Raw genomic sequence first — 26,264 nt, forward strand, 5'->3', positions numbered from 1 at the left:
TGCTCACCATTGCACACACAGCCCCTTGGACAGCGCTCACCATTGCACACACAGCCCCTTGGACAGCGTTCACCATTGCACACACATCACCATGGACAGAGCTCACCATTGCACATACAGCCCCTTGGACAGCGCTCACCATTGCACACACAGTCCCTTGGACAGCGTTCACCATTGCATACACATCCCCTTGGACAGCGCTCACCATTGCACACACATCCCCTTGGACAGCGCTCACCATTGCACACACATCCCCTTGGACAGCGCTCACCATTGCACACATATCTCCATGGACAGCGCTCACCATTGCACACATATCTCCATGGACAGCGCTCATCATTGCATACACATCCCCTTGGACAGCGTTCACCATTGCACACACATCCCCTTGGACAGCGCTCACCATTGCACACACATCCCCTTGGACAGCGCTCACCATTGCACACATATCTCCATGGACAGCGCTCATCATTGCACACACATCTCCATGGACAACGCTCACTATTGCACACACATCCCCTTGGACAGCGCTCACCATTGCACACATATCTCCATGGACAGCGCTCACCATTGCACACACATCCCCTTGGACAGCGCTCACCATTGCACACATATCTCCATGGACAGCGCTCACCATTGCACACACATCACCATGGACAGAGCTCACTATTGCACACACATCACCATGGACAGAGCTCATCAATAATGTATATACATAAGTGCACACCATGGATGGACTGTGCTCGTCACCACTGCACACACTTTCAGCACCATTACTAGTGCTCCACTGCACACTTGTCTCCCTACACTTGAAGCACCACAGCTATCAATCATCCCCATATACACAGTATTTGCAGCTTGGAGACATTCAGCACTGTGGACAGCGATCAGCTCCACAGGCAGAGCTCAGCTGCCTGCAAACAGTTATAAGCACCATGGACAGCGATCAGTCACTATGCTCCACACTGTGACCTGCATTCAGCTCATCATACAGAAAAGCCGCCACACTAATACACAGCTGCACACAGCACAATCCACACTGCTCTGAAAGGCATTTTATTAGGAGTGATTGCAATGCATTACACACTCCCCAGCAAAACACCGGGGCAGGCATCCACCAGCTTCTTTAACCCCTTCAGGATAGTGCTGGAAACAGTTTTGATATTTATACCATAGTCTAGGTAATAAGCTTTTGTATAATCCATAGATAACACTTTAAAATACTGTTGTGTAAAAGATAATGATTGTCATCAATAATACAGAAAATTCTTTGACAAACTGATAACAGTTGCATACATCAGACAATGGGTTACTTCAGATGTACAGGCTCAATTCTAACAAGTTTAACCCTTATATGTTTGATATGCAGCTGTAAACGCTGTCTATATTTCAGTCTCAAGAGACACAAACCATATTTTTATTAAATATTCTGGGTTATGTAATAAAATAATACAATGCAAATGTTGTAAAGTCGTATTGAATGACTAGTGAATGTAATGTATATATTACGGTATATATATTTGTGTGAAAAATGCTGTAAAGTAAGAATGCTTTAAAAATAGAGTTAGTTGTTTATTTTGATCAATTAACAAAAGGTAGAGTGAATAAACAAAAGAGAGATCTAAATTAAATGAATATTTGGTGTGACCACCTTTTGCCCTCCAAACACCATCAAAGCATCAATTCCAAACATCTTGAAAAACCACAGGTCTTCTGTGAATGTCGCTTGCACAAATCCAACTGCTTTTTCCGTATAATCCCAGACAGACTCAGTGATGTTGAGATCAGGGCTGTACCTTCCATTTGCCACTTTGTTGTTCTGTGAGTTTATTTGTATGATTGTAGTTTTCTTTTCTCCCTGTCTGTTTACCCTTGTCTGTCTGGTTAGTGTTTTTCTAAGCTCTTTGGCCCCTCATCTCCCTGGGTGGGTATGCTTAGTTCCCCACGCAGGTGCAGTAACAACCGCGTCGTTAGAGCTCGCAGTTGTGGCTGTTACTGCGCATGCGTGGGAATAGCGGTGATGTAAATGTCACTTGCACTGGTGAAGTTCGTGGCCTTGCGGCCACAAACTGCGGCTACGCAAGTGACACTGCCGCGGTGCCTTATGGGATTCGAGGACAGAGGCCGGAAGTCACAACTGGCGATTATATATGTAGATAACAATTATATATAAAACACATATGACCATACATAATTAAAAAAACTAACTAAAAAGCTAATCAAAAGACAATATATATATATGTATTTGTATGTACATACATATACTGTATATATATATCGTAAATACTCGAGTATAAGCCGACCCCCCCCCTAATTTTGCCACAAAAAACTGGGAAAACTTAATGACTCGAGTATAAGCCTAGGGTGGAAAATGCAGCAGCTACCGGTAAATTTCAAAAATAAAAATAGATACCAATAAAAGTAAAATTAATTGAGATATCAGTAGGTTAAGTGTTTTTGAATATCCATATTGAATCAGGAGCCCCATATAATGCTCCATACAGTTCATGAAAGGCCCCATAAGCTGCTCCATATTAAAATATGCCCCATATAATGCTGCACAAAGGTTAATAATGCCCTCATAAGATGCTGCATAGACACATTTGCCCCATACAGTACTGCATAAAGGTTAATAAGGGCCCCATAAGATGCTCCATAGTCACATTTGCCCCATATAATGCTGCACATGCTAAGATGCTCCATAGAGATATTTGCCCCCATATAACGCTGCACATGGCCCCATAAGATGCTCCATACAGACATTTGCCCCATATGCTGTTGCTGCGATTAAAAAAAAAAAATGACATACTCACCTCTCAGTCCTCCGGCACTTGCTATATTCACCGGTCCACGTTCCACCGACGGCCACCGCTGTGTCTTCTGCACTGACGTTCAGGCAGAGGGCAGCGTGCACACTAATCGCGTCACCGCACCCTCTGACCTGAGCGTCAATGAAATGGACGGAGAAGATGCAGCGGCGGCCGTCGGAATGGGGAATAGGGGAATATCGCGCACTGCCCCCTGCCATACTCAACTGCTCCTGGCGCGGTGCAGTCCCTGGTTCTCAGGCGCCGGCAGCTTCTTCCTTATTGAGCGGTCACATGGTACCGCTCATTACAGTAATGAATATGTGGCTCCACCCCTATAGGAGTCCATATTCATTACTGTAATGAGCGGTACCATGTGACTGCTCACTACAGGAAGAAGCTGCCGGCACGCAGAGAACCAGGGACATCCAGGGACCGCGCCAGGAGCAGGTGAGTATTATCAGACTGCTGCTGCTCCCCCTCCCTTGCCGACCCCTGGGTATAGTCATGAAAATACAGAAAAATCTTTAAATGAGGTTTGTCCAAACTTTTGGTCTGTACTGTACATAATTAAAAAATAATAAAAAGCTAACCAAAGAGAAAATGAAAATATATATGCGAAAACATAAAATTGCCAATCTGTTAACCATTGCAACAGATTGGCAATGGTTAACAGATTGGCAATTTTATGTTTTCGCATATATATTTTCATTTTCTCTTTGGTTAGCTTTTTATTATTTTTTAATTATGTACAGTACAGACCAAAAGTTTGGACAAACCTCATTTAAAGATTTTTCTGTATTTTCATTACTAAGAAAATTGTACATTCACACTGAAGGCATCAAAACTATGAAATAACATATGTGGAATTATATACTTAACAAAAAAGTGTGAAATAACTGAAATTATGTCTTATATTCTAGGTTCTTCAAAGTAGCCACCTTTTGCTTTGATGACTGCTTTGCACGCTCTTGGCATTCTCTTGATGAGCTTCAAGAGGTAGTTACCGGGAATGGTTTTCACTTCACAGGTGTGCCCTGTCAGGTTTAATAAGTGGTATTTCTTGCCTTATAAATGGGGTTGGGACCATCAGTTGTGTTGTGCAGAAGTCTGGTGGAACACAGCTGATAGTCCTACTGAATAGACTGTTATAATTTGTGTTATGGCAAGGAAAAAGCAGTTAAGTAAAGAAAAATGATTGGCCATCATTACTTTAAGAAATGAAGGTCAGTCAGTCCGAAAAATTGGGAAAACTTTGAAAGTGTCCCCAAGTGCAGTGGCAAAAAACATCAAGCGCTACAAAGAAACTGGCTCACATGAGGACCTCCCCAGGAAAGGAAGACCTAGAGTCACCTCTGCTTCTGAGGACAAGTTTATCCGAGTCACCAGCCTCAGAAATCGCAGGTTAACAGCAGCTCAGATTAGAGACCAGGTCAATGCCACACAGAGTTCTAGCAGCAGACACATCTCTACAACAATTGTTAAGAGGAGTCTTTGTGCAGCAGGCCTTCATGGTAAAATAGCTGCTAGGAAACCACTGCTAAGGACAGGAAACATGCAGAAGAGACTTGTTTGGGCTAAAGAACACAAGGAATGGACATTAGACCAGTGGAAATCTGTGCTTTGGTCTGATGAGTCCAAATTTGAGATCTTTGGTTCCAACCACCGTGTCTTTGTGCGACGCAGAAAAGGTGAACGGATGGACTCTACATGCCTGGTTCCCACCGTGAAGCATGGAGGAGGAGGTGTGATGGTGTGCGGGTGCTTTGCTGGTGACACTTTTGGGGATTTATTCTAACTTGAAGGCATACTGAACCAGCATGGCTACCACAGCATCTTGCAGCAGCATGCTATTCCATCCGGTTTGCGTTTAGATGGACCATCATTTATTTATCAACAGGACAATGACCCCAAACACACCTCCAGGCTGTGTAAGGGCTATTAGACCAAGAAAGAGAGTGATGGGGTGCTACGCCAGATGACCTGGACCTCCACAGTCACCAGACCTGAACCCAATCGAGATGGTTTGGGGTGATCTGGACCGCAGAGTGAAGGCAAAAGGGCCAACAAGTGCTAAGCATCTCTGGGAACGCCTTCAAGATTGTTGGAAGACCATTCCCAGTGACTTCCTCTTGAAGCTCATCAAGAGAATGCCAAGAGTATGCAAAGCAGTCATCAAAGCAAAAGGTGGCTACTTTGAAGAACCTAGAATATAGGATATAATTTCAGTTGTTTCACACTTTTTTGTTAAGTATATAATTCCACATGTGTTAATTCACAGTTTTGATGCCTTCAGTGTGAATGTACAATTTTCATAGTCATGAAAATACAGAACAATCTTTAAATGAGAAGGTGTGTCCAAACTTTTGGACTGTACTGTATATCCATGTGTTTTTTAATATATAATTGTTATGTTTCTTTGCATACATCTCTCTTGATAATATATCAGCTAGCTTAATTATACTTGCTACCCTTCAGCTGCAACTCAGTGAATTAATTAATTATAATACCAAACCTATTTGGTGAAGTGCATATAACTGTTTGATTGTATTGTGTAGCTATACCTGCCTGTTGAGAGAGCTAGACCAGCTCTGAAACACGTACCACAACATTGTTAATCTTCAGTGTGACTGGTTGTTTCTACCTTTGGCAGCGCTTACAGAGCCACTGCAATCCCCTTTATATTAAACAATACAATGTAACTTCAAGTCAATCACACTTTTTTTAAATCAACCTGTCCAATTATGAAGCAACACTGATTGTGAATCAATTTCTCCTACTGCAGTGCAAATGGAACAGATAACATGTAGAAATGATAGGCAATTAGCAATACAACCCCTTGTAGCGTTTCCCTTACTTTGGGTCTTGGGGAACACTCACTTTGCATGGGAATAACGCATACAGGCACGATATCTCACACAAATCACCTGTATGGTTTATTAATTGTCATAAACCGCACCGTAAGTCAGGTTGTACATCATCAGCTTACACATGGTCTGTTGCTTTAACACATGTGGTTTTACAAAGCACTCAGTAGACACGCCTGGAACTCTCCAGCCACCAGGTGACTGCACAGTTCCAGAACTGTGGTTTGTTAGCGCACAGTTCTTTTCCCCATACCAGGGGTTACCTCTCAGGAGCTCCTGCTCCACAGGTTGACTCCACGTCAGTCCCAAGTCCTCCACATGGACTGTCCAGGTCGACGGTCTCTCAGTGATTCCAGGACATCTCCACTGCCAGGAGACTCCAACACTGACCGTCAAGGTACACAGGTCTCTCAGGTGCTTACAGGATGTCTCCACTGCCAGGGGACTCCAACACACAGCCCACTCAGTACTAAAACCCAACCATGTGCTATTCAGGAATTCTATTACCCAGGACTTCCAACACAATCTTCCAGGGCCTTGCACTTGGACTATTTAGGTCCACCCACAGGAACCCACATAAACCACATGAACCACATTACATACCTGTAACCACTCCCCTGGGTGGGAATGTGGGTGTGTGTGGCTAGTTTGACCCTCCCATCTCATAACTAGCCCTGCCAGTCTCCCATTAGAACTACACCATTACTTGTGGGACTACAGGTCCCAGAACACAACATAACTTTAGACTGACAACGCAGAGTGTCTTCTTCTGCGACACACATACTGGCCATTTATAATCCTGCCGGACTTTGTCTCATCGCCACAGTTATACATCCAAGCGCATCCTGCAGTTCACACACAGCACCCCCTGTCTGTCACATTGGTCACTGCACCACACCCTATATAAAGGAGTGGTTCTGCAGGGGGTGACCACAGACCATATTTCTGGCTGTTTTGGTCACTTGCATTTTGTCATTGCTCTGACCTCTAGAAGTACAGTAGGAACCCACAGAAGTTGCTCAGGTAGTGTAGCTCATCCAGGATGACACATCAATGTGAGCTGTAGCAAGAAGGGTAGTTGTGTCTGTCAGCACAGTGTCCAGAGCCTTGAGCAGATTCCAGGAGACAGGCCAGTACACCAGGAGACATGGAGGGAGCCGTAGGAGGGCAACAACCTCGCATCAGGACTGCTACCTCCTTCTTTGTGCAAGGAAGAACAAGATGAGCAGTGCCAGAGCCCTGCAAAATGACTTCCAGCAGGCCAATAACATCTATACATCTCAAACTGTCAGAAACAGACTCCATGAGAGTGGTATGAGGGCCTGATGTCCACAAGTGAGTGTTGTGCTTACAGCCCAACACTGTACAGTGCGAGTGGCATTTACCAGAAAACACTAAGATTGGCTGATTTGACATTGGCACCCTGTGCTCTTCACTGATGAGAGCAGGTGCACACTGAGCATATGACAGACATGACAGAGTGGAGAATGTTCTGCTGCCTGCACCATCATCCCACATGACCGGTTTGGCAGTGGGTCAGTAATGGTGTGAGGAGGCATTTCTTTGGAGGACCGCACAGCCCTTCTTGTGCTCGCCAGAGGTACCCTGACTGCAATTAGGTACTGGAATAAGATCCTCAGACCCATTGTGAGACCATATGCAGGCGCATATGATGTATGACAATGCTAGGCCTTATGTGGCTGAATTGTGTCAGCAGTTTCTGCATGATGAATGCATTGATGCTATGGACTGGTCTGCCCGTTCCCTGTACCTGAATCCAATAGAACACATCTGGGAGATCATGTCTTGTTCCGTCCACCAATGTCACATTGCATCACAGACTGTCCAAGAGTTTATCGGTGCTTTAATCCAGGTCTGGGAGGAGATTCCTGAGAAAAAAACATCTGCCACCTCACCAGGACCATGTCCAGGCTTTGTAGGGTTGTCAAACAGGCATGTGGAGGCCACACACACTACTGAGCATCATGTCCTTGTCTTAAGGCATGTCTACTGAAGTTGTATCAGCCTGTAATTTGATTTTCTACTTTGATTTTGAGTGTGATTCCAAATCCAGACCTTTATGGGATATGGATATTCATTTTGATTTACGTTGATCATTTTTATGTTTTATTGTTCTCAACACATTCCACTATGTAATAAATAAAGATTTGCAACTGGAATATTTCATTCAGTGATATCTAGGATATGGTATTTTAGTGTTCCTTTTATTTTTTCGAGCAGTGTATTTACACTTTTATTTTTAAAACCATTATTATTTTGCATTATTTTTCTACACCTGCCTACATTTGTACATAATACGGTGCATGTATATATATATATATATATTATGTTTTATATATGATCTACTATATAATCGTCTAATTCTGTCTGTTTGTAACGGAAAGCCAGTCGGCCGCGACCAATCAGCGATATTGGTGCGGAATTTAACTCCTACTCACAGCGTGACGTACTTCACTCGCGTTTACTGAACAAGCTCTGTCAGTCACAGTGCCACGTAGTTCGGTCACGTTTACTGAACAAGTTCTGTCAGTCACAGTGCCACGTAGTTCAGTCACGTTTACTGAACAAGTTCTGTCAGTCACAGTGCCACGTAGTTCAGTCACGTTTACTGAACAAGTTCTGTCAGTCACAGTGCCACGTACTTCAGTCACGTTCACTGAACAAGTTATATCAGTCACAGTGCCACGTACTTCAGTCACGTTCACTGAACAAGTTATATCAGTCACAGTGCCACGTACTTCAGTCACGTTTACTGAACAATTTCTGTCAGTCACAGTGCCACGTAGTTCACTCACCTTTACTTCATAAATAAACTACATACATATTCTAGAATACCTGATGCGTTAGAATCAGTAAACTGTATAGTTGAGTGATTTATTGTAGATAAATGCTAATACAGGTAACACATTAGACTAACAAGAACATTTTATTAAACATTTGAAATCGTTAGTCATGTTTGCATATTTCAAGACAAGATAAGAAGGACAGAATTATAATATACTCCTTCTTAAGACCAGAAACGGACAGTTCCATCAGATCCCCCAGATATCAGATAATCTCCTTTGTGGTCAAAGATCACGCATTGAGTATCATCTTCATGGCCATCTAAGCTTGTCAGCTGTCCAGATGTTAACACCAGAATCTTCACTGTTCCATCATTGCTGGCCAGGGACACCAACTGACCTGCACAGGAGAAGAGATCAGAAGGGTAAAACTCATGCTGAGGATGATGCTGAGAATAATGATTAGACTGCAAGTGACGTGTGCTGAATTAATGTTTTTATTGGAAATAACTTCAATCCTAGTGTGAGAAATCAATACAAATGAGACAAGCTGTCTATGCCAGCAAGTAAACTCATAAATCCTTTGAATGGACATCCTGTGCCTGTATATTAGAATAAACACTTTAGCTGCAGGACAGCAGACAAGATTTCGGTGTAGCGCCCACCTATGAAAGGTATCTTGCATCCTGATCTAGTAGTCCACTATGCTTATTTAAAGGTAAGAACACTAATAATTAGTCTCTGTTGACACCTAGGTCGGAGGTTTTATTAAGAGCTTCCATTGCAGATTCCATCACATGACAGACACCTAGGGAAACCTAAAAGGTCCATTTGTAACTCTATTAGGTCCATTGCATGACATTGGCATTATTAATAGGCAGAGACTATGACACAGTTGTGAATTAGCCTTACGCATATATTTTCCTTAATTTCTGTGTTACATTAGAGCTGTGTTCTTTCACGTCAGTGTCTTGATGGTGGGAATAGTATAGTTTGCCGAAAAACATCAGAAACACTAATATCTAGATTAGGACCATGAAAAATCAAGGATCTCTCAGGATTCATCAGAATCTACACTCAACTCTGTGGAATGGAAGCCATGATGTTATTATGCTATTATGAGTACAGCATTGCATTGAGTCCCCAACAAGCACTGATGATTATTATTATAAATGAAACAATATTTTATGAGTTTTCTTATTATGATTAATATATAAGTATATAAGTATATCATTATATATAATTATTGGTAGACTTCAAATTGGTTTTGACTCCTGGTGACCATTCTTGTATATAGTGTTTTTTCTCAAGCTTAGATGTAGGAGTTCTGCACCGACGGTTGTTTCTTATTATGATCGCAGATGGAAAAAAAAAAAATCGCTTTTTCTTTATAATCTCTCATTCTTGTCTAGGGGCTGTGCCGGATAATGCAGCTCAGCCTAATTTAAGTGGACTTAAAGGGAACCTGTCACCCCGTTTTTTCAGATTGAGATATAAATACTGTTAGATAGAGCCTGCGCTGTGTGTTACTATAGTGTATGTAGTGTACCCTGATTCCCCACCTATGCTGAGAAATATATTACCAAAGTCGCCGTTATTGCCTGTCAATCAGGCTGGTCAGGTCGGGTGGGCGTGGTGACATCGCTCTTTTCTTCCCCAGCTTTCCGTTGGTGGCGTAGTGGTGTGCGCATGTCGCAGTGACGAATCCACTGCGCGCACGTGAAGAAGCAGCGCGCGATCTGCGCTATTACCCCCTGTCATCGGTGGGGGCGGCCATCTTCCTGGGGCCACGCGTGCGCAGATGGACTGCTCTGCTGCACGGGGCTTCAGGAAAATGGCCGCGGGATGCCGCGCGTGCGCAGATGGAGATCGCGGCAGCCATTTTCCTGAAGCCAAGATGCAAACTCGGCTTTGGGAAAATGGCCGCCGCGATCTCTTCTGCGCACGCGCGGCATCCCGCGGCCATTTTCCTGAAGCCCCGTGCAGCAGAGCACTCCATCTGCGCACGCGCGGCCCCAGGAAGATGGCCGCCCCCACCGATGACAGGGGGTAATAGCGCAGATCGCGCGCTGCTTCTTCACGTGCGCGCAGTGGATTCGTGCTATTCAGAAGAGTTATATGACACACATCCCAGAAGATAAGAAAGCAAATTAAAAGAATCATACTGGAAGGAACACATATTGCAGACATTCCCTGTTTGGGTGAGTTTAGAAAATAAATCATAAAGTTAAAGATATTAATCTATATCAAATAATGTCCAGAATTCCATGTACTTCTCCATATTTATAATGCACAAATAATTCTATATATTCCGAAAAAAACAAAATGTTTATCAGCCCCCAGTTTCTGACATTTTGTACAGCATCACACTGAACAAATCCATATGCTGCATTAAAGTTTAGTATGGGATGGATGGAAACATTGAACGTAGATCCAATCTGATCACTTTTGGGAATCGATACCAAATATATCGTCCCATGCACTCTCCTTTGCTTTATCACCACTGTGCTATTCCAATCTCAGTTCTCAGTCAATTGTCCTTCAGGTCCATTAGACCATGGAGATGTCAGGATTGTTTTCTTAGAGTTCTCTGGAAAAACATACAGTATAGTAATAGAAAAAAAATCAGAAACCTAACCCTTCCATTGCTGAAAATAATGTTTCACTTTGAGAAAACTGAAGCGCTAACACAATTTTTCTAACATTCCGTTCACTTTCATAGAGATTTTTTTTCCTCTCAAATTATTGTGATGCGAACAGCTAGAACGGTAAGCATACATTTTACTGCAGTAAACACGCTATAGCTTAATGATAATGTATCTGTAAAATTACTCTGGAGATGATTATTCCTCCCCCAAAAAAATTGTTTGAAAATTGTCTTGTTCCTTTTCAATTCCAAATAAAGCATTTTCTTCTGCAAGTCACTACTGTACTGTGATATGTATATGAGTTATCTCTGCCGACGCAAATCACTTATATACCGCTGGACAAGAGGGAATCTGCCGCTCATCGGATAATATCACCTTGCAAATTGGTTCCTAGTTGACCTATAAATCTTTCCATCCCCCCCGAAGCACACCTCCTCCTCCCATCAAAGTTTTTATCCTCTTAATAAATTGCAGTCATCACATTATATAGCACTGTCTACTGACAATTGCTCATTTTGCCTTTCCCCAGCTAATGATTCTCTATTCTCTGCTATATGCAGAAACAGGAAGTCTCTTGTCCCTGAAGAAATCATTCTTCAACTCTTGACCAAGCCGCTATGCTCCCCCTCCCCCCACGTCATTGACTTTTGCTGTGTCTTGTGAGTCATACAGGAAAAATTGACCTCCTGTTTTTACCTACAACTTAGAAGGATTCAACTAGTCTGTTTGTAATCACGTGATGTCGTAGACCTAATGGAAAAGGGAAGCATTAGCTGGGTAGAAAGGCAAAATGAGCAATTGTAAGTACACAGTGCTATTTAATATGATGGCTGCAATATATTAAGAGGATAAAGCTTTGATGGGAGTGCTTTCTTTAATTCTGTGACATTATCACAGTGAATCTGTATCAAAATCCGCATCCAATTTTGGTGAAGTTTTGTCACAGATGTAAAATTATAACCAGTGTGGATCCTACCTAAAAGGGGCACTATGCCATTAATATATGCTAGGTGTGGGTCCAATCCTGATAGATACAAGTGGAGAAATAAGTGGAGAAATAAGCTGCTTTCTCTAAGATACTGTATATTATAAAGATTTTTATAGTTGCATAAATTATGAATTCCTGCAAAGTTTCTTGAAAGATTAGAACATCAGTGTCATATTCAGCCAGAACTAGAGGGAAGCTTTCTCAACTTCGCTAGGTGGCTCAAAAAGAAAAGAAAACAATGTACCAAACTATCTACAAACCATCTGGTTGACTATTTACTGGCTACAATTTCATACAGTAAGTTAAAATTATTGTAATATTAAAGAGACTCTGTCACCAGGTTTGTGTCCCCTAATATGAGAGTAGCACAATATAGAGACAGAGACCCTGATTCCAGCAATGTGTCACTTATTGGGTTGCTGAGTGTAGTTTTGAATAAAATCACTGTAGATTATTCCTAGATGACTAGTAAACCTGTTACCAGGTAGTCCTACATATTCATGAGTTCTGCCTAACCCTGACTCCACCAGGGATTAGCAGCTTTCTGTGTACACTGTACATAGGCAGAAAGCTGCCAATCAGTGGTGTGGACGGGGTTATACAGAGCTCAATATTCAGAGAACTGGCAGATCTGCAGCAGAGAAAACAGGAATGTTACCAAAATCATAGCAAGCAGCCCAGTAAGTGGTATATCATTGGAATCAGAGTCTCTGCCCCTACATTATGCTGCTCTCATATGGGGTAGCACAAACCTCTTGTCAGATTCCTTTTAAATAGATGCAGTGGTATTTCTGACGTGAATCAAAAAATATTAAAACATTGACTCTTGCTTAGAATTTTAATTTGTAACTATATTTTCTTAATTAAATAACCGCTCCCTTCCAGCTTCTCTAGTACTTATCGGTCTGTCTCTCTTCCCTGATCAAATTGCAGCACTCTACAAATTCCTGTAACTATAACTGTTTTTTAACCCATGTGAATGTAATGTTTTAGCTCTGTCATGGAGCAGGGGTTCAAATGTTGTGCTGAGATAGGTGAATAAATCACCTATTCTCATTGGAGTTTGTAGAGTGCTGTGATTTTTTGAAACTGTTTGGACTAGAACCTTTCACAAAGATCACGCTTGCTGGAACCTGAGAATAATTTATTATCCAAGTGCTATTACATCTTGCATCGAACATCTATCAATCTATCTATCTTTCTATTTACATCTATCTTCTTTCTATCTACAACATCTACCTATCTATTATCTATCTTTCTATCTTCTTAAAGTTATCTGTCATCTATTTATTATCTGTCTATTCTCTATCTTTATATCTATCTATTATCTATTTATCTACCATCTATCTATGTGTGTAGGTTTTAACATACAGACTTGGTGCTAATAGGTCCGATAATGCTAATCACATTCTGTTTAGAATAAAAAATTATCCATTTTCTCCATACACTGTGTCCTTAAGGCTACGTTCACATTTGCGTTGCGTCGGGCGCAACCGCGGCGACGCATGCGTCATGCGCCCCTATATTTAACATGGGGGTGCATGGACATGCGTTGTCTTGTGTTTTGTGACGCATGCGTCATTTTTGGCGCAAGGGTCAGGGCGCAGAGGATGCTGCATGTTGCATTTTTTTCATCCAAAATCAAGCCAAAAATGGACGCATGCGCCACAAAACAATGCGTTTTTGCATGCGTTTTGCATGCGTTGTGCGTTGCGTCGCCGACGCAACGCCCAACAACGCAAATGTGAACATAGCCTAATGTCATCTGAGAGCGGTCTGATTTTTTGACAGACTCATTCTCTTGAATGGCCAAGTGCGTACAGATTTACAAATGGAAATCGTGCACTTTCCAATTTTTTTCCTTGGACAAACTCAGTATGAGGAAAAAAAAAATCAAGCATGTGCCTGGCTTTATAGAATAGCATTTGTCCAACCGAGATCCGATCTTTTGTTGGATTACAGCCAGGCCAAAAACATTGTCTTCTGCAGGAGCCCTAAGCCAAAACAATCGGAGAGTCAACCATGTAGCAGAAGTGCATGTGCTTCTATTATACTCTTTATTTGTTTGTTCCATTTATGACACTGAGTCACTTCTCATGGTCATGCCGTGAGTCAAGGAGTCCAAGGTCAAGAGCCAGGTGGGTGCATCATAAACAGAAGGAAATGAGACAAAGGCATAGTCAGGTCACAGTCCAGGGTTAGAATTCCAAGGTCAGAGTGCATCCAGGTAATGCAAATGAGTAATCAAAAGGCATAGCCAGAGTATGACCACAAAAGATCAGAAAGTCAGACAAAAAACACCACTGAGGTGAAAGCTACAACTGACAGAGATCTGGGACTGACAACTAAGCTAAATAGTTGGATAATCACTAAGAACAGGGAGCACCTGAAGGAAGCTCAGCACCACCCAGTCTCATATTGGACAACTGAGCTGTTTATCAAAATATCGACAGCTCACCACACCCCTGCACTAGATTGGATGACTGAGCAGTCACTCACCAAACTGACCGCTCAGCATGACCCTGAATCCACAGGACAACCTAACTGTCCCTCACTGCATCCAATACACACTGATAGGAAGAATTGTGACACCATTCCTGGTTTTGGCTTACAAATACTAATGTAAATTACTGAGAAAAATATTGGAGTGTGAACGTGGCCGTACATGGTTTACTAATCAATCCAATTATTCTTTGCTACATGTATGAATACGTGCAAATAGACATGGGAATGAAATGGGTAACACATACACAATAGAAGATGCTAAACTGCTTAGCATTCTCTGCTTCCACTTTCCTAGAACACATTTAAGCCAGATAAGCATTTTTAAGAAATAAAATACATTCCTCCCAAATCTGAATGTTGTCATCAATTTCATTAAAGTGCAGTTTGCACTGAAGACACTTTGAAAATTAGAGGAGACATGCACATAATACATATTTCTCAATTTCTCATACGTTAAATGCAGGCAATGAAAGCTCAGCTTTAACCCGTTGATATCTCTGACTGAGCAAATGGACTGTTGCTTCAGCAAAACCCAAATATAAACATTTATTCATTAAATTGAGCCCAAGTGGCTCGTGCTGATGGAGATACTTCATTTAAATTCTTTGCAAGCTGCTGAGAGGAGAAGAGGATCTGATCCAACCCATACAAGCGCAGTACTCACTCATGCAATAATAAAGGGTTATTAGCCAATAATGGAATTTCCTACTGCAATAATATGTATTATTTGTCTGCTGCATCATGAAAGAAGTCATGAAGGGCAGAAAATTACAGGACAGTAATTTCGGTTTTCATTTTCTACGCGTAAAACACAAGCGAGTCTCAGCTCCCGGAAAGTTGAGGCATATATTGTTCCTCCTTTGCTTCCGCTCCACTTTCAAGACCTGTAATATGTTCTCTTTTATTTGTGCTCTGTGTTGGAGTTCTACTGTAATGTGAATTCTTCCTTTCAAGACTTTTTCAGAGATTTCCATTCTGCATTTAAATTACTTCTCCAAACTTCGGCACTCGCCGCAGAAATACTAAGCACCCAATTCCCCCCTTGAACCTTGCAATGACCCTTTTGTCATAACATAACATCTTCCGATATGTTCAAGGAACGTGGATCTATTATAATGATAAAATGGACTATTAATAGAGTAGGCGTTGTCCCCGGATCAGAAAAAAAAATAAGTTGCATTTTTAATCTCAGCACTAAGTGTTTAGAGATCAGTAGCCGAGATGAAATTATGTTTCGCAGGAACTTGTTTTACAACATGTTTAACAACACAAGAAGATATAGAAACCCGATTCCCCGGAGCAGTCTAGAGACAATGCGTGTCATCCATTATTCAGACGGCATAAAGCAGCCCGGGAACCTGCCGGTTGCTCCAATGTGAAGCAGTGACTGGTTTAGAATTGTGATAACAGAGGTTCTGCTCACTCTTAACGGAGACACTCGTAGTTGGGAAAAATGAGTCCTTTCTCCAAATGTGAACCAATCATAGGATCTCTACTACCATCTACAAGATGATGTGACGTGTGAATCAATTGACTCAGAATTTTACACGTTTTGGTTTTGTCAACCAATTGGATTCCAGTTCTTAATTAAAAAAAAAATAAAAATAAAAAATGAAAGCAGAACCAAATTTTAGCCAATGACCAGGAGGGACTGGGGAGCAAATAGAGCATAAATAGGGTTTTGTCCAGTTAACTAAACAATAAAAAATGCAAGTACTCGCTCACCAAAGGGTGTTGCAATTGCAAAAATCTTTAGGTAACTACCACCTCACCACGGCTCATCAGACCAAGAGATGTATTGTGTGGAAATCAGGCGGTTTTTCCTGCGTTGCTTGTGGAATCCAATGAAAGGACTTTTGAGATGAGAAGATTAAAGTGCAATATTCATTGAGCGGTTACAATGTTTATGCGATTCAAAGTTATCCAACTTCTTCCTCATGACGAAACCACAATCTTTGGTTTTGTTCTGGATAAGGTTAAAATGCACAGACATTGTAACCGCTCAATAACTATTGCATTTTAAGCTTCTTATGTCGCGAGTCCATTCATGGGATTCGTCCAGGAACGCAATGAAAACAGCCCGATTTCCACACAGTAGAATTAGAAACAATGGGCAGATCCTGCCATGCTCCCCTTTACATTTGTACTAGTTTTAATAAGATTCCCTTAATATTTATCAATATCATATGAGGCGAGTCATTTTGGGGAACCTTTGACTTACATCATGAAGTTTGATAGTTTTTAAGATTGAAGGTTGACTTGAGTCCATCAAGTTCATCCTATAGCCTAAGGCTACTTTCACACTAGCGTTTTCTGCAATCCGTCACAATGCGTAGTTTTGCAGAAAAAACACATCCTGCAAAAGTGCTTGCAGGATGCGTTTTTTCCCCATAGACTTGTATTGACGACGCATTTGCGACGGATTGCCACACGTCGCATCTGTCGAGCGACGGATGCGTCGTGCTTCTGCGGACCGTCGGGAGCAAAAAACGCTACATGTAACGTTTTTTGCTCCTGACGGACCGCTTTTTCTGACCGCGCATGCGCGGCCGGAACCCCACCTCCCCGCACCTCACAATGGGGCAGCGGATGCGCCGGAGAAATGCATCCGCTGCCTCCATTGTGCAATGCGCTAAACGCTAGCGTCGGAATCTCTCCCCGACGCATTGCGACGGGGAGATTCCGATGCTAGTGTGAAAGTAGACTAACATGTTGATCCAGGGGCAGTCAAAAATCCCATAGGATAGACACTAATAGCTTCATGTTAGGGAAAAAATTTACTTCCTGACCCCACATGCGACAATCAGACTAGAGCAACGTTCCATCACATCTAGTTCACATAACCTGTAATATAATTTTAAAACAAGGCATCCAAGTCCCTTTCGAATGAGAAAAACTAAGTACACCCTCTTTGAATTCTACAGTCTTATGTGTCAGGACATAATAAAAAAATGTGATCCTTAAAAAATCTTAAAGTTAGGTAAATACAACCCAACATGAACAAGAACACATGACAAATTACAAATATTCTTTAACAAAATAAAAATGCAGAAACCGTGTAAAAACTCAACACACCCTTACGGCTTCTGTAGGAGATAAAAGGGTAGGTAGTAGCCAGATGCTGCTAAGCAATGCAGCACATGTGACTGCCTTTATAAAATTTTGGCAGTTTACTGGTCTGGAGCAGTCAGGTGTCTGTGAACGAAGGGCTATAATAAGGCAATTTCCAAACATTTTGGAGTACATCCTTCTATAGTAAGAACATTTCTTCATAAGTGAAGAACACTTATTTTGTTTTTAATACAAGTTGTGCGATTTCCAAAAAAAGCCACATTTTTTAAAAACATTTAACACAAAAACCTGATTAAACAAAAGGTAATTTTCTGATGATAGCATTTTTTTGTATTGGTTCTGTACTAAGCATGGTTGACAATAGCGATGCGCAGGTCACTTTTTGCAACCCTGACTCACAGTCCAGAGACCAGATCAGTGCTCTTTGGCTGTGGACAGAAGCTGTGCAAATTTATCTACTCTCCAATCTCCCTGCCTTGGCTTATGACTTGCCAGGCTGGTGATTCGTCACCTGTGAATTACACACCACACAATTAACATCACACCAGGTTGGCAAATCAAACCCAGACGTTGATGGACAGGTCTGGTCACATGTTCCTACATTAATGGCCAGTTTGTGGGCAGGAGAACTGTGCAATCTGTGAGGTAGGCTGCACTAACCTGCAATATTTATATATTAAGTATATGGAAAGGGCGAATAATCATGCCCTCAACATATTTGATAAATCAGCGATTAAGTGACCAACTCCTTTAAATTTTTAGTTCTTCAAATGGAACCTGTCACGAGAAAAAATGCTATTAACCTGCATATATGGAGTTAATTTACAGGTTAATAGTGTTATTCACCTGCCCTGCGCCTGTACTTAGCCAAACGCTGCTGGAAGAAAATTAACCTTATTTCCCCTGACGGTGTTCAGTTTTCAGCCACAGGGGTGGCGCCGGTGTGGGTTCAGTCATCATTCTGTGTATTGAGTGCGGCGGTTGTAACCATGTACCCTGCCCTGGCTGAAAGCCGGCCCCCATGCAGAGCCAGCAGCAGACAGACAGGGTTGCTGTTACAACCGTTGCTCTGTATACACAGACCGTTGATTGAACCCACACCTGCGCCGCCCCTGTGATTGAAACCCAAAATGTTGCCGGGGGAATAAAGTTAATTTTCTCCCAGCAGCATTCGACTAAGTGCGGGCACTGGGCAGGTTAATAATACTATTAACCTGCAAATTAACCCCATATCTGCAGCTTAATGCCTTTACAACATGCGCTGTACTAGTACTGCGCATGTCGTGTCCCCCCCTTTGATGTCGATGAGCCCACATCTTTCCTGGCACATGTCAGCTGTTTTGAACAGCTGACATGTGCCTCTAACCTGTTAAATGCTGCTGTCAATCTGACAGCGGCATTTAATGCGCTTCCGTGGCAAGCACGCTGAAAATCCTGCCCATCTGTGGCCCAGTCACATGATCGCGGGTCACTGATAGGTTGGCATGACAACCAGAGGTCTCCGATTGTCACTGCCGGATTGCTATGAGCGACGCGCAGTGGTCGGCGCTCATAGCAAGTCATCAATTCTGATACATAAAGGCAATCAGATCATCGCCTGTGTGTAGCAGAGCTGATCGGGTTATGGCAGCTTCTAGTCTCCCATGGAGACTATTGAAGCATGCCAAAAATGTTTTTAAAAATATTTTAAAAATGTTTAAATGAGAAAAGCAAACTAGTATCAAGTCTGTGACAAAAGTATGTGAACCTTTAGAATTAGCTAATTTGGAGGTGAAGTCTCATGTTTTCAATGAGATTACAATCAGATGTGAGTGAGCGACTGCTTCTACTCATCAACTCCAGGTTTTCCTCAGCTTTTACTATTTCCTTAGTATTGCACAGGTGATGGAATTATAACCTGTGCAAAAATAAGAAAATAGTGAAAACATCTTTTGGGGGGCCTTGAGGACTGGAGTTGAGGAACACTGATTTAACAAACCGGGATATCAAAGTCTGATCTTCACAACACTTTGTGGAAGTGTATCGTGTAACGAACAAAGATGAATTTTAAGGACCAGAAGAAGAATTGTTGATCATCAGGCTGGAAAAGGTTACAAATTGAGGAAAATCAAGAGCATTATTACCCTACCAAGAAGTTGTCGGCCAACAGAAGATCACTCCAAAAGCAAGTTGAATAATAATTCCCAAAGGAACTCAGGGGCAATCTATCAGTAAGATCAACCATCCTAAGCTGTGTATTTGGGCAAACCGGTCATAGAAAGTAGAATAAAATGTTTATTTGATATCTGCGATCCGATGTCTTATTCCAGAGAAATCCACATTTTTCTAGTAAATGAGCTGTAAGGATCTATGAGTCGGACACTGATCTACCTGAGAATCTGCCTCCAGAGCTTATATTAAATGAAAGGAGATATTACTGAGACTAACTGTCCACTCTTCTGATCTACATGTTTCATACCGGTAACACCCCCTACTAACTACCTGCCTGTTGTACCCAGCGCTGATCTCTGCCGGCACAGAGCTGTCACAGACTTCTCCTGTTGTGGATTCTGCAGCTTCCTTTTATGTCACATCAACAGAGCAGTAATTTCTCATCTGCTCAGCTCTGCTGATGGAGAGTGACTGCCAACATCATACTGATAGACAGTTGGCTCCCCACTACCTAACTGCAGGGAGCTGGCTGTGAATCGGCATGATGTCAACAGTTACATCCCATTGACAAAGCGGCCGGGAAGAAGAAGACCTGCTCTGTTAACATGGAGCTTCTGAATTCCAGGCAGGAGCGGTCGGCAGGAGCGGTTGGTGACCGCCTCTGAGCAGCCAGTGCAAGGCAGCAGCTGCCAAGGCAAACAGGATCATGGGGTGCATTAAAAGAGGTCTGGATACACATGATGAGAGCATTATACTGCCTCTGTACAAATCCCTAGTTAGACCGCACATGGAGTACTGTGTCCAGTTTTGGGCACCGGTGCTCAGGAAGGATATAATGGAACTAGAGAGAGTACAAAGGAGGGCAACAATATTAATAAAGGGGATGGGAGAACTACAATACCCAGATAGATTAGCGAAATTAGGATTATTTAGTCTAGAAAAAAGACGACTGAGGGGCGATCTAATAACCATGTATAAGTATATAAGTGGACAATACAAATATCTCGCTGAAGATCTGTTTATACCAAGGAAGGTGACGGGCACAAGGGGGCATTCTTTGCGTCTGGAGGAGAGAAGGTTTTTCCACCAACATAGAAGAGGATTCTTTACTGTTAGGTGTTGTGAATTCCGCTCTTGGGCTCCCTCCAGTGGTTGTAAGTGGCACTTTTGTGAGTTCTGCTCTTGGGCTCCGTCTTGTGGTTTGTAGTGGTATGGCTGCTCCTTGGAGTTAGCTGTCATCAGCTGTCTCCACTTATCTTCTCTTCTGCTCGGCTATTTAGGTCTGGCTCTGTCTTCAGCCAGTGCCACTTGTAAATGGTTCCTGGTTGGATTCACATCTCTTTGGAGTTCCCTGTTATCCTGACCAGTTCAGCTAAGCTAAGTTTTTGCTTGCTCTTTTCTGTCCATAGATTGTGGACTTATCCATTCTGTGCTTTCTATGTTTGTCCAGCTTATCAGTGTGAATTTATTCTGTCTTGCTGGAAGCTCTGGGAGGCAGATTTGCCCTCCACACCTTTAGTCAGGTGTGGAGTTTTTTTTGTATACTCTGCGTGGATTTTTGTAGTGTTTTATACTGACCGCACAGTATTCCATCCTGTCCTATCTATTTAGCTAGACTGGCCTCCTGTGCTCATCCTGGTTTCATTCTGTGTATGTCTTTTCCCTCTCCACTCACAGTCTTTATTTGTGGGGGGCTAATCTATCCTTTGGGGATTTTCTCTGAGGCAAGATAGTTTTCCTGCTTCTTTCTTTAGGGGTAGTTAGCTTTTAGGCTGTGACGAGATGCCTAGGGAGAGTTAGGAGCATTCCACGGCTACTTCTAGTGTTGTGTTGAGCTTAGGGACTGTGGTCAGTACAGTTACCACGTCCTTCAGAGCTCGTTCCATGTTGCTCCTAGACCACCGTATCATAACAGTTAGGGCAGTGAGAATCTGGAATTGCTTGCCTGAGGAGGTGGTGATGGCGAACTCAGTCAAGGGGTTCAAGAGAGGCCTGGATGTCTTCCTGGAGCAGAACAATATTGTATCATACAATTATTAGGTTCTGTAGAAGGACGTAGATCTGGGGATTTATTATGATGGAATATAGGCTGAACTGGATGGACAAATGTCTTTTTTTCGGCCTTACTATGTTACTATGATTAAACAGGCAAGTATTTGCCTCTGCTGATAACTATCAGCCCGTTCGTTTTTAGGCCCATAGTAAGCAAATATAGTGGCCCTGGAAAACCCCTTTATCTGAAATGGTGGAGTCTGCACTGTAGATTTAAAACATCAGAAAACTAGAGTGATCAATGGATATCTGCCAATATCTGCCGATCCTCATTATTGTAAGGTGCTATTCAGCAATTTAGAAATGGTTGTGTGTATACATAATACATAAAGTACAGATGTGATCAGTTTGGATTTTAAGCAGGGAAGAATTGGATTTCCAGAATTTCACATAGGTTTGTCCAGGTCCCCTGCAATAAAGGTGTTCTATATCCAGCCCTGACATACCTGATGTGTTTTTTTAATTTAATGCTAATCCAGTGCCGTTGGCAGAAAAGAATTAAAATCCCATCATCAGAATTTCCGTCTGGTAAACTCAAACCTACCGTAAAGGTGAATCTGTTCCACTGGTTTGAAACAATACTCAATAAGAAAATGGAAGTGTACAGCTATTAGTCTAATATAAGCCATTAAATTCAAGCCAAGTTGCCAACTATTCCAGCAAGGGCTGGAAATTATCAACCAAGACTTGACTCAAGTTGTATTTAAACTTGGCAGATGAAATGAGAAAGATTCGTGTTCGGTGTTGTGAGCTGTGAATATTGTTGGCAGGAGAAACGCTTACTTTATGAATTAAAGTGGGTCAGCCGCGGCAACTTATTTATAAAGTATGCACCATAACACCCTAAGAGCATTTCTGTATGTCAAGGTGAGTGTAAAAGCACGTACAAAACAGCGCACAAACTGACCCATTTAAGAAAGATTTGCAAGGACAAATAGGGAGTTACAAGCTACACTACCGACTAAATGGCTTTAGTTTCACAAGTGCTTGTACATCAGAAAAACACTTCCCATGTTCTAAACAAGAAATCATCTTTCCGTGCACAGAAATAGCTAAGAAAATTTTATAGATTTCAAATTACTTAAAAAAAAAGTAAATATCTGTTATTTATTCTGCAAATCAGGATAACATCATTTTTACTCATTCACCAGATAACTGTAGGTTGCAATTAAAGTGGTTGTCCGGTCAAAACCGATAAGCCTGTAGTCACTCTGTGTGACTACAGATTTATGTATCCCCCCCAGATCACGCACGCACTGCGAAGATTCGCCGGTTTCAGACCCGGGACCGGAGGGTATGTATGAGTTATACATACCCCCGGCCAGTGGGCGCAGCATTGCTCTCCATACACTTGTATAGAGCAAGGCCACGCCCTCTATTCGGAAACACCCATTTGCCATTTGTGTCACTAGACCGGGCACGGCGTCGGCGCAATACAAGTGTATGAAGCGAGGCAGCGCCCACTGGCCCAGGGTATGTATAACTGATCCATTCCCAGGTCTGAAACATGCAAATACCCACAGCAAGTCTGCAGTCACACCCCACAGCAAGTCGGCAGTCACACAAAGTGACTGCAGACTTATAGGTTTTAACCAGACAAAGCCTTTAAAGTAAACCTGACACCGAATAGATGTTGACCAATGCATGGGCAACATGTATCAGGCACTTGCTGTGTGATCTCCACCAGGTATGTTTGACTCTGAAACACTGTGGCATTTTAAAAAAAAACATACTTTAAAAGCCGCCAGGTATCGAGCAGCGCTGGAGACTAGTCGGAAAGGTGGGTTCCCGGTAGTTTCTCCCCGCTCACTGCTCTGGATTGACAAGTCTCTGCCTATAAACGCATGTAGGCAAAAATCTGTCATTCCAAAGCAGCGGGTGTGGAGCAGTCACTGACACGCCCCCTTTACAAAAACATGATAGCCTATATGTACACTAGGCAATGCGGAAGTTTCATCATGTCCATCATCCTAAAGAAAACCAATGGACAGGATGTAAAGATTATTTTCAGGCCAATTAATATTCTAAGTGAACAGTTGACTTCTGTGAAGAGAGATAGAAGGCGGGTGCATAGACTTATATGTTTGAAGCACTGCAAAATTATTATTTTAAGCTAAAGTAGTCTGTTCAATACCTTATTGATTACCTTGTCCTGAATCTAAATTAAAAATCTTGTTCCAAAAATCATACCTCAACCCACAAAAAGAATAGTCATCAGGACAAATGACCCACTGCATCGTTGTAATAATAACCTATGCTCAAGCATTACTCTATTGCACTCGGGATACATTTTGTTACACAGTTCATTAGAATTATGACCTGAAGAACACTTCCAAGCTCCGGGATTGAAATAGCATATGGTCTTTTTGATCTCTTAATTCAATTAATACCGGCTCCCTGGAGTAAGACTATAAAGTGCTGATGTGCAGGGTACATGGTGCCTCGCAGACTTTCCTAATAATCAACAGGGTTTTTCCTTGTCCTCTTCATCTGAATGAACAATGCTTTACATTTTTTATTCATGCCTAAAGGTGCAAAGATTCTGTAGCAGAGCAAAGAGAGTGACTGACTTTCTCCAGAAATTCATTCCTACAAGGATTCCATGGGATAATGTGGCTTTGAACACTTATAGCTAGCATTTGCAAATAACCTACCATTACGCAGTTTAAGGTTGGGACAATTTCGCTATTATGACCAGACACATTTACTTTTTTTTTTTTCATGCATGAGGTTCTAGTAGCTCTAAAGTTTTTTTCCGTCATTCAGTTATTCAACCAATTTTGCTTTTTCTTCGTGGATCTTGTTTTTTTTTTCATATTTTTGTTCTCATATTTTATTATTGTCAAAATCAGGCGAAAAAGTAAATACGTGTTTTTTTCATTTTTTTTTACATTTTTTTAACAAGCGTAAAATCACACTAAAATAGATTTTCAATTTGGTTTACCTGTCTGTAAACATTTTTTTTATGCATGTTTATCAAGTTTTTGTTTCGTCTATGGCGAGGGTTTAAACTGGTGATGAATTTTTTTTTTTTTTTCTTTTTTGCTGCATCTTTATTTTTTTTAATTCACACACTCTGCCCCCAAAACATCATAAAATACACAACATACACATTGAAATAAAAAAAAAATATATATATTTTTTGCATTAACGATTTTCCCTGTAATTTGGGCTAATTTGACTCCAACATAGGCCGCCGTCACACTTGCGAGTTTTACGGACGTAAGAGCGCAGAAACTACGTCCGTAAAACTCGCAAAAAATACGGCACAATTATTCTCTATGCCCCTGCTCCTATCTGCCGTATTAAACTGATCCGTATTATACGGCTTTCTACGGCCGTAGAAAATCGCAGCATGCTGCGTTTGTCACTGTATTGCGCAAATAAAACATCAATGAAAGTCTATGGAGGCCCCAAAAATACGGATCACACACGGACCAGCAGTGTGACTTGCGAGGAATACGCAGCGCTGTTAGAGAGAAAAGCCGGTAATTCAATTACCGGCTTTTGCTTTCTCCTTCCTAAACCCGACATGATATGAGACCTGGTTTACATACAGTAAACCATCTCATATCACCATTTTTTTTGCATATTCCACACTACTAATGTCAGTAGTGTGTCTATGCAAAATTTGGCCGTTCTAGCTAGTAAAATAAGGGGTTAAATGGCGGAAAAAATTGGCGTGGGCTCCCGCACAATTTTCTCCGCCAGAGTAGTAAAGCCAGTGACTGAGGGCAGATATTAATAGCCTGGAGAGGGTCCATGGTTATTGGCCCCCCCCCTGGCTAAAAACACCTGCCCCCAGCCACCCCAGAAAAGGCACATCTGGAAGATGCGCCTATTCTGGCACTTGGCCACTCTCTTCCCATTCCCGTGTAGCGGTGGGATATGGGGTAATGAAGGGTTAATGCCACCTTGCTATTGTAAGGTGACATTAAGCCAGATTAATAATGGAGAGGCGTCAATTCTGAGGACAACCAGCAGAGGGCGCCTCTTATGATCTCGAGCCAGGGAGCTTTCTAGGAAAGTTCCCACGATCTAGGGACAACCAGCAGAGGGCGCCTCACCGCAAATGAAGCTAAATATAGATCATTGACCTATATTTACCTTCATTCGCCGGGGTTTTGCAGAAATGAGCATCCTGCATTAGCGGAGCTCGTGTCTGCAAAATATTTTAACCCCTTCAGATGGATCTACATCGTTGGACGTGCCAGATCCTCGGAAGGTATGTATATTCTTGGTTTATTATTTTTTTTTATTTACAGATCGAGGGTCTTCAGTGAGTGGATTGAGAGTAGAATAAATTAATACAACAGCCTTTGTGATTTTTTCAATAAATTAATTTTTAATAATATGTGTGTGTGTGTTTT

The 26,264-nt window shown here is 42.0% G+C and overlaps 1 protein-coding gene across 1 annotated transcript in view; it reads right to left on the reverse strand.

The window, feature by feature from the left end:
* Positions 1-7,908: 7,908 nt before the first annotated feature.
* The window catches only part of SPAG16 (sperm associated antigen 16), a 1,289,960-nt gene continuing 1,271,604 nt past the window's right edge, over positions 7,909-26,264 (reverse strand). Inside the window, exon 16 of the mRNA XM_069733408.1 lies at positions 7,909-8,878. Within this exon, the coding sequence (XP_069589509.1) occupies positions 8,703-8,878 (176 nt within the window). The 3' untranslated portion in view covers positions 7,909-8,702. The remainder of the gene's footprint in view (positions 8,879-26,264) is intronic.

This window comes from Ranitomeya imitator, chromosome 7, assembly GCF_032444005.1.
Source record: "Ranitomeya imitator isolate aRanImi1 chromosome 7, aRanImi1.pri, whole genome shotgun sequence".
Taxonomy (NCBI): Eukaryota; Metazoa; Chordata; class Amphibia; order Anura; family Dendrobatidae; genus Ranitomeya; species Ranitomeya imitator.